Source organism: Numenius arquata, chromosome 2 (genome assembly GCF_964106895.1).
Source record: "Numenius arquata chromosome 2, bNumArq3.hap1.1, whole genome shotgun sequence".
In the NCBI taxonomy this organism is placed as follows: Eukaryota; Metazoa; Chordata; class Aves; order Charadriiformes; family Scolopacidae; genus Numenius; species Numenius arquata.
The window spans coordinates 66,784,220-66,794,143 of NC_133577.1; the positions used below are offsets into that span (position 1 = coordinate 66,784,220).

At 41.9% G+C, this 9,924-nt stretch overlaps 1 protein-coding gene across 1 annotated transcript; it reads right to left on the reverse strand.

Moving 5' to 3' along the window:
• Positions 1 to 289: 289 nt before the first annotated feature.
• On the reverse strand, positions 290 to 8,310 carry SINHCAF (SIN3-HDAC complex associated factor). The gene is made up of 5 exons (XM_074169019.1): positions 8,168 to 8,310; positions 5,956 to 6,055; positions 4,845 to 4,971; positions 3,648 to 3,798; positions 290 to 2,753 (listed from the first exon to the last, which is right to left on the reverse strand). The coding sequence occupies exons 1-5, from the start codon at positions 8,293 to 8,295 to the stop codon at positions 2,591 to 2,593; spliced, it is 669 nt and encodes a 222-aa protein (XP_074025120.1). The 5' UTR covers positions 8,296 to 8,310; the 3' UTR covers positions 290 to 2,590.
• Positions 8,311 to 9,924: the final 1,614 nt, after the last annotated feature.

Below are 9,924 nucleotides of genomic sequence, written 5' to 3' on the forward strand. Positions count from 1 at the left end.
CAGCACCACCCATTCCCAGTAAAAGAATGCCTGACACACACACACAGTGCCAAGGGAAAGCTCTGTGATTCTGCCCTGAGACAGCTGTCTATCATAATAAACACCATTCTCCTTCCCTTGCTCTGCTCTTCTTTCCAAATTAAATAGGAAGAGAATTACCTCAACGCCCTCCCCCCCGAAAAAGTCTCTAAGTCTTGTTCAAATAGAAACATGGGTTGCCTGGGCTGCTTCAAACACTAAGTCTAATTAACGGAACAGAGCTGAAATAAACAGAGAAGTTGTTTATTTTCTAAATAAGTCTAAATTTATTCATTACCCTAGTAAAAAAAAGTTTGGATTACAAGTGTCTGAACAGTATAAAAGTACAAAACAGGTTCCATAGATTTCTAATACATTAATACAAAGTGCATGACTACATACAGTTCATTTTGCATTACTACCGGGAATGGAAGAGGTGGGAGGGAGTAGGGGAAGCAGTTGGCGGTTGAAATCTAGCAATAAATAAATAAATACAGAAGAGATGATCCATATCAGAGCACATCCTACCACCAATACTGCAGCCTTAGGTGTACAGAATTACTGATGCTGAAAACACAAATTCAAATGAAAGCAGGTGTTTGCAGAAACGGCTAGGACTCTTGCTCAAGTCCTTATTAGACATGACCAACCTAGTTAAGCCATTATACAAGCAACTGTCCGTTATATCTACGGTTGGAATCAATGATCTTAAAGGTCTTTTCCAACCTAAATGATTCTACGATTCTGTTTGGTTGCAGATGAAAGCAAGGTAGGCAGCTTTGTCGTCCCTTCAGAATCTCAGAGAGTTTAGGAAAAGCGAAATAAAACCAACGAAAGCTCTAAGCTGTAAGGCTGTGATAAGTCAAAGCCCTGTTTCCCCTGATGTTCTTTCTCTCCAGAGGTTGGCTTACCCAACGGAAGGAGAGGAAAAAAAACAAAACAAAACAAAAAAACACAAGTAAATAAAAAAAGCTTTGAGGGTAGAGGCTCCTCTTAAAACCTGCGTATCTTTCCCTACTTACATTTTCATTTGCTAACCATTCCCATTTCAGGAAGTGAGATTACATGGAAATCCAGTCCTAAGCCCTACCCACCACAGTATTACCCCAATGACTCTCACAAAAAGGAAAGCTTGTAGCAATCTATTGTAGAATATCCCAGAAGAGTAATAGTAAGAAAAATCCCCCACCCCCGCCCCAAAACAGAAACAAACAAAAAAAAGCAGAATTCCCAATTTATATGATTTAAACCTTCATAAAGGGAACATGAAACAATTGGGAGCTAGAACTGCAGCACAAACTCTTCCAGGAAGCTGCTTCCACCCTAAAGGCAAAGTGGAGTTTGAAGGAGTGTCACAAGGGTTTGCACGTGAGTTTGCCTAGGAATCCATGTAAGAAATACTACCTTTTGATCGTGTATGCAAACAGAGCTGCCGCAACTCAGTACAGCACCATTCTTAACAGAATTTTGCAGAATTTGCAGCAGTATTCACAAAAGCATTGATCTGCTGGTTTAAGCAAACAAACAAACAAGCAAATCCAAAACCCAAACCAAAGAAGCACTGCTGGGGAAGGGTTCCAAACCAGCAATCTTAATCCAGACCCCAGGTTGGAAACAAATTATACCCCTGGACCAGAGCCCAATTTGCTTAGTGAGGGGTTTGGTTCTATGTCAGGTCCAAAACCAGCAGGGAGTCTGGTCTGTGGTCGCATCTCAGCTGCACTGGGCCAACAGATAGCAGCTACTCAGTTTTGGCCATCAAGAGGTTTTCTAGGTCCATCTCTAATCACCAGTCAGTTACTACATGAAGCCCAGGGTGTCTGCTTCTGGGTTAAAACAAAGCAGCCTCCCATTTTGCTATGTTCAATTCTTAGGTAAATTGTCCTCCTTAGCTAAGGAGGAGAGCTCTCCCACCCCTTCTTAAGAGCATTTTATGTTGGGTGCCTTCTTGGCTAACTACCAGCCGTAGTAGAGATGTCTGCAGTTTACCAGTCTGTATCACATAGGATGGATGAAGTATTTGTTTTTGTTACGTCAGTAGTATAGGGTGAAATCTCCACACCTTTAAAAATATATATTTATATAACTAGAGAGGTGACTTATAACATTTCTATGTATTAGTTCATCTTACTGACTCATACATGTCTAAGAATGAAATATTTTCTTGGGGATTTAAGGGAGGTTACCAACCAACTTTAAAAAATGCCTTACACCACTGCTTCTTTCAATACAGAAACATGAACTACATATACTTTAATATACAAAACCCCATCCTCAAGTTCACTTGTGAAGCGAGTGGGAGGGAAGTGGGGGAAGGAAGATTAGAGGGACAACCTTGCAGCAGCATTCAGCTTTGCTAAGTGTTCCATAGCATCTTAAATATTATGTACAGTCTTTCTGAAAGGATACAAACTGGCTTCAGAGTTTGTGGAATTGTAGCAGTAAAACCCAAACAGTTCTAGAGAATAGTCTTTTGGCAGCATAGCAGGTGTCCAAAGTGAACAGTCACATTTCTAGTATTTTTCCAGAGAATAAGAGGATCTGTATAACCTTCTGCAGCTATCCAAGGAAGTCACCACTCCTCTTGGGTGGAGATTGCTGGAGATTGTGGTCCTTCTTGTTCTGGCTTCTCAGTGGCAGACTTTTTATTGCTACAGCAAGGTTTGAAGAGATGAGTGTCTATGAGGACTTCTCCGAAACGCCCTTTGTAAATAATTCCACAGCAGACCTTTTGCCTGGAAGAAATAGCAGGGAGAGAGACAGATAGTTTGTGTGTTTAGAACATACAGAATTCACAGAAATGCAAAAAATCAGTTTGACCCAAGACTACTTTTCTGAAACTCCAGCTCAGAGGACAGGAGGGAGAAAACAAGTCTGTGTCTAAATCCACAACACTGCTTTGGAAAAAAAAACAAAAAAAACAAAAAACCACAAAAAAACCCCAAAAAAACACAAAACACCAAACCCACGTCTATACAAAACTAGTCTCCCATTTTGCTTCCCAGAGAAGTTTCAGATACACAACTATCTGGGCTGAACTAACCTTGACTACAACGCACTTGCAAACACTATTTGAGAGGAGGCAGCAAAGTCACAATTTCAATAGAGCAATTAGCTAAACAAGGGATTACTGTGTCACAACATGCAATAAAAGATAACAAGCCCTTCAGCTCCCAGAAAATCTTGTGGGTTTCCTCCCACTCCAGATTTTTTTTTTTTTTTTTTTTAAATGACTACCATCACAGGTCAACCAAATCAAATGCTGTGTTTTTCTGGCAAGCTGAGAGCGCTGTTGTACTTGTCAACACATCACGTCTATGGAACACAGTTCTACGACAAGATAACGACAGTCAGGAATATTATCCATTACTCCCCAAAACCTAAAAATATTTTCCAGCAACTGTATTAGTATTCAGGGAACTGGAGGGAGATAGGGGAAAGTCAAATGTCTTAAATATATGTAATTCTTTTTTCCAAAGACAGATATTGTATAATACTCTGTGATTTAAATTATATCCTTAAAACAAATGAAGTTCAACAGCTGCAAACTCCCGAAAAAGCAGAAACAAGCACTGCGTATGTGAAGCAAACTGCGATCTGCACAGAGTACACGTTCTGTTGCTTTTTACCTTTTCCAATACGTGAGATCTAAAAAGGAGAAAACTGGTGTTCTGCTGGATCCAGCGCTCATCTCTGTGTCAGACCCATCATCAGACTGGTTGCTGTAACAGGGCGACTGAGCTGGGGAGGCACTTGAAGTGGTGCTGTGGGCATCGGAATCTGTAGGGGAAAGAATAAATGCAAGAATCAGGACATGCATGCAATGACTTACCCTCTCTCTTCCTGACTTGTAAAAGGTGGCGTGTGGATTGGGAACAGAGAGACAGACTTTTTTTAATTAACAAGAAAAACCTAATGACGACAACCCATTTTTCACTTGCCCGTGCTGATTTCAATAGTGAGACTATCACTCAGCATTTGGGAGGCAGACCTTGGAAACTAGAGGGGATCCTTGGACACAAGGGACTGGAAAGAGGTTCAGGATCAGGCTTCAGTTCCTGGCTCTCAAACCTAGCCTATGCAGGCCATGCTTTGGATGAGATCCTAGTCCTGCTCTGGAATCACTGAAAGATGCTTGAAGTTGATGGGGATCCGTGCTTCAGACCTAGTACTTTCTCTCTCACTGTAAATTGCCTTTCTTACCCATTCAGTTCAAGTCCTGCAAAGCTCATCTCATCGGTGCAATGGGTGAGGTAGTATTGAGCTTTTGCTGGATTGAGACTATTAACTGCAGATGCAGCACACCTTAAGAGAGGGTCTACTAGCCAACCTTTTAGTTAGCATCTCTAGCACCTACAGTAACACAATAAATACAGATTAACTACAGCATGTTGAATGAGGTGATACAAGCTCTTTGGGTCAAGGCCTTTACTGATTGTTTGGAGAGCTTTTCCTTCAGGCCAGGTAGGATAATTGAAAGAGAGCGAGAAGAACAAGTCAGCAACAGTTAAGAAGCTGGAAGGTTTGCTTTGGAAAAACCTAAGCTACCAATATACACTTAGAGCATAACTGGCAGATGGCTTTGTTGGAAAGCTATGAATGCAAATCTATTTGACAAGTCTAAGTGCTAGTGGAAAGAAATCACCGAGACCGACAGAGGAAGGTGTAAGGAAACTGCACAGAGGAAACATGGTAGGAATTTAAAGGGGAAAAAAATCTAGGCCAACTAAAAATCCTGAGCCGAAAACATGTATGGAAGAAAAAGGCCAATAACTATGTTAGGGGAGGCCAAAGTTTATTGCCAAAATCTCTTTGGATCCACTTACTGTGCCGCTTGAATTCCTTTTGCAGTTTGCTGATTTGATTGCTCTTTATCCTGCTTCCAGACAGAGTTTTCATTTTCTTTGGTTTCAATGTTGTTTTAAGGCTGGGTCCAGCCCTGGCATCTACTACCTAGAACACAGAAAACACATGCATAATACTTCTGCATCATGCCCAGATGACACCCTGGTCAAGGTACCTGTACTGACTTAGCTGAAGGTTTTCAAAACCAATTTTGTTAAATCAAGGCAGTTCTGTGCACTGACACTCCTACGTTTCGTTTAAATCAAGTTTGTAAGAGGCCGAGTCTGTAGCGAAAGGCAGCAAACTAGCTTAAAAAGCACATTCAGTTCAACTTTTGCCTTCTTCACATTTTCGACAAATTCAGTTTAGTAGACAACAGTTGTTTAAGCCAATACAGATTCAATTAAGAGTGTCTGCCAAGCATTTGCCCTGGAGTTTTTTAGAAAGTCATCAATTTAACTTCTGAATAAAGCTTGTGGTAGTAATAACCATAGTTCTGGCTCCCATTACCATCAAAGTTTCCTGAATAAAGATTATAACATACACAAAGAATCCTGATCATCTTCCCAGCCCTAGGCCCAAACTGAATTAGATGTATCAAAACAGAATATATGAGTGGGAATAGCTGCAAGATATTAGTCATTGTAATTATCTGACTAAATGACATGGATTTATGTGTTGCTTGAGCAAGTCACCTTGCTTGTTCAAACTATTTAAAAAAAAAAAAAAAAGAGCTAAAAAAAGAGAGCAATGAATTTTGGAAAGAGGCCAAATCTGAAATGTTTTGAGTGTCATAGGAGACTTTTGGACAAAGTTATGAGCTTGTGAAAACAAGGAATTACAAGGTAAATTCATCTGTGACTCCATCCCGGGCTTGCATAATCACCGTTTGCACACAAGCCAAATGAAGACAGATAAGAGCCACATAACAGGAAATACTCCAGGAAGGATTTAGAGATGCTGTGGATGGGAAGGGAGAGTGTGGGGGCAAATAGCAAAACCCAAACCCTTGCTAGCACCTCCCCTCTCTAGCAGGATGGACTAAGGCAGAGACGAGTTAGTTTTAGGGTGGAGGAGAAATAAATGACTAACGTGATTCCAGTTCTTTTTGGATCCTGCTGGCAATTTTTTCCATCTTTTCACCAAAAGGACACAGGCATTGCAAATATCTCCTGAGCGGGCCTCATGGAGCCTGGTAAAAACAGAAGCAAAAAATCACTTGACAACAGTTAATAAAAGCACCCCCCCACACACAGTTGGTAACATCAAGAAGCACAAAAATTGATGGAAAAGATGGGTTCTCAAGTTCTGTTTTTCAGGCTTTACAAATCATCTGAGGTACTCAAACATTGCCAATTAAAGACCAGGTCTTACTTTCAGAAAGCATTCTTCCATATAGAAATAAAAGGTGGTGTAATCTGCCTCCAGAAGGGCACTAAAAACAGTTCCATCAGCTTCAGTTGAATTAATAAAAAACAAAACAAAAAAAACAAACCAAACCAAAAAAAAACCCCAACAAAAAAACCACCACCAACACACAGTTCCAGTGGGTTTGTTGGTTTGATTGGAGAGGGAGAGAGGAGAAATAATCATATTCCTTGAATGTACATTTGGGAACAGACCTCAGAGATCAGACAAAAGCTTATTCAGCTCTTAACTTTGTCACAGAGCTTCAAGAATGAGTAAGAAGTACCACGTAACACACTCCTGCATAAGCGTAGGATAAGGTTTCAGAAACAGCATTCACTGGAATGACAGCAATACTCGCTCTGTTTAATGAGCTTTCTTCAGAAATCATCCCTGCTAATCCACGCTAAAAGAAACATAAAGGGGATACACTGTAGATTTTTTTTTTAGTTATTTAAATGGGAAGCCTTTGAAGCATTTATAGATGAACGGGGCAGGCTCAGATAAGCCATTATTTGCTCAGTGTTAAGACTGCATTTTTACCTTGACAAACATGTTTCAGATAGCAGAAGACCAAAGGCCCTGGTATACTGCAAGCTTCTTTACTGTTGTTAACAAAAAAACAAAACGTAACGGGCCTTCACACATTTTTTCCACTGCTAAGGACAGTAAGTAGTCAAGAAATATGACAAGGAAAATTGTAGCACCAGATTTATGTACAAAAATCTCTGGTAAACACAAAGCACTATAAAACTTTGTCCTTTCAACATTTGAGAGGAGTGTTTCTAGAAAAAGTGAAGGGGAGGGAAATATTTGTAAATATTGCAAAGATTTACACATATGACATTAAGCACTTGAGACAAGAGCAGCTATACTGGTATGTATATATAGTTTTCAATATGATGCATGAAATTTCCACTCAGGCATAAGGTTTTGATGAGATGAGCCCTACGTATGTGGCAAAACAAGACTGGAAAGAAAAAGCAGAAAATACCTATTGACAACAGACTTTTTTTCCAGGGGAAATAATTTCATGAAAAACTATAGCATAAACAGGAGAAATTCTTACTGCCTCAGAAAAAAAATTTCAAAATAAACAAAGTAAAAAACGATTACAAGTTTCACAAAAGAATTTGCTTTGCTGACAATTCAGGGACAAATTTAGACAGAATTTCAAAGTTCTTAGGAAGTATTTAAGAAAAGTTAGAAGGTCACAGCAGCTGGTACAAGAAATCACTGGTATTTATAGTTTTGCTTACCAACTCTTTCAAGTAACATTACGTGCAACATTACCTAACTGGAAAGCTAATTACCCGATGCTCGCTTTCCTTCAGAACGGGTTTCCAATGAGAAGTTTTAATAACATCTTGGTATGCCCTATTTTGAACAAAGGCATCAATACCTGAAACAAGGTACTCCACATAAACCCTGCTAGAACTGCTAAACATTTACCCAGCAAGTTTCACCTAATATTCTTCAATCTTTAGAGCCACAGAAAACCTCCACGGACCTGTGCTGTTTACCATCTTGTGCGGGAATTTAAACTTCTAAGGAACACATGCAAAACACAGTCTGAGAGAGGTCGAAATCCCTACACATGCTGTGAGGTGGGAGAGGCACGAGCCTGACCCCTTTGCTTTTACAATCTACAGCAGCTCTTCATCAGTAACAACAGCAGATCGACCACCAAGTGGTACCATACGCAGCAGCAGAGGATCCAGCCCCTCCTGGCTTGGTCTGGAAAGTTGTGAGGAAGCTGAAGCCAGCCTTCCCCACCACCCACCTCTGCTAACCTTATCCTTCAGTCTCTCAGAGCAAGAGAGACAACATGTCAGGTTCACGGCTTGGAGATCAACACCATGACTGACCATGATGCTGACTAAAGAAAGAATCTTACCCAAAACAATTCTGGAAATCCTTTTCATAACGTTTGCTGTCAGTGAAACGAGAACTGGAAGACTTAGCTCTGCAAATACAGCAGCCCTCTATACTCCGATACATCTTCGGTTTGTGAAAGCCAAACATTTTTTCCTCCCAGCTGTAGCCTGTGAAAACAAAGAGGAACTGGTGTCACTTATCACTGTTAGATACTGAAAGAAAAACCTGGGCAATTTGGCAAACCAAAAGTAAGATGGGAAACTGCTAGATTAGGCCATAGCTTTACCCTGCATGGCCCCTGAAGAACAGATGCACCTAGAACACACTTTCTTATTAAAAAAAATTAAATAATTAACAACAGCTGGAGTATTAAGCAATATCCAGCAGGACTCATGACAAGCTTATTTACTGCGCAATTCTACTCTGAGGGCACATCTACAATAGCACAACCCAGAGGTGTGAATACAGCTGACTCGGCTAGTGAAAGCCCTATGTGTGTGGCAAAACAGGCTGCAGGACAGACCGTGTGAACCTGCCCGAGCCCCTGGATAAATAGTTGGCAGCTGAACCCTGGGTCACTGGAACTACCTCATCATCACCACCAGCGTTTGCTGGAAACATCCCTGCCAAACTTTGTTGAAAGTGAGGAGGAGTCATTTTAAATGAGCTGCAGTCATACCTCTAGGCTGTAGGGCAGACATACCTGAAAAGCTGCTCTAAAACCAGCAGGGTGGAGTCCCACCAGGCCCTTGATGGCCCTGTTTGCACTGCAGGACCCAGGAGCACTTCTTGATTCTCAGGCCCAGGTGAGCATCCCAGCCACATCCCAGCTCCGTGTCAGCACAGGCTCGGTTCTCGCCCTCCCGTCTTCCCCACCCTGCTTTCCATGGGAAGAAAACCCAGCTAGAAAAGGGCTCGGGGTGCAGGACCCTGGGGCGCATTTCAGCATGCGCCTACCAGACATCCCAGCCACCGCCAATGACGCCGGAGCAAAAGGTACTCCATTTACAGGGAAGTTGTTTCATCTTAACCACCAGCTCTGGCTCAGAAAGCCAAAAGCCATGCTGCTTTTAGAGGTCTGCCTACCCTTTCCACTACATCTGAGCTGGGATTCGCTATCACAGCAGGTAACGTACGGAGGTGTTTTCCAGACACTTTTAAAATTAGTTACAAGTGGATTTAGTGCAGTCACCAAGACAAAGACCCCTTCAACACGTGATGTCCCCACCGCCAAATCAGTTCTCCCCGAGCCCCAGTTACCCCCCAGTGCAGACTGGCACAGTCTGACATGGCATGACAAGCTGTCAGAGCAAACAGCTCCCAGAGCCCTTCAAAAAACCAAACCAACAACTGAGCAAAGCTGGTGCTTTCCTGGCGCCAGGCCTGGACACACAGCAAGTCCTCACAGGCCACACAGCATCTGTCTCACAACACAGGCAGGGACCGTTCCAAGATGTTCTCTCTTTAAACAGACCATGGTGCAAGGTTTGCCTCAACCACCCGCTGCAGGGAGCAAGCGGCCACCTCTGCTGCTTATCACATACTAACTGCTCGGAGAGGGGACAGGTCACCGGCTGCAGGAAGCTCCATGAGAATAGGTTCCCCCTGCTAAGAACTTCTGCTTTTAAAAAAATTAAAATTAGGTGGAGCCAAGCAATAACAAGATTTCCCCCTCTTCCCTTCACAAAAGGCCAAGTCGTTACATTCTTGTGGAAGCCAACAGAAAACTACCTCTCCTGCCCACAAATACTACTAAAAGACCCAGCAGTAGCTCAG

Bases quoted from the DNA above. Each gene is read 5' to 3' on its own strand.
- SINHCAF (XM_074169019.1), bottom strand. From the start codon at position 8,295: ATGTTTGGCTTTCACAAACCGAAGATGTATCGGAGTATAGAGGGCTGC. The intron at 4,972-5,955 runs GTTAGTCATTTA...TCTGTGTTCTAG, and splicing joins CCAAAAAGAACTGGAATCAC to GTAGTAGATGCCAGGGCTGG. The intron at 3,799-4,844 runs GTAAGTGGATCC...TTTCCCCTACAG, and splicing joins AAAGGAATTCAAGCGGCACA to ATTCCGATGCCCACAGCACC.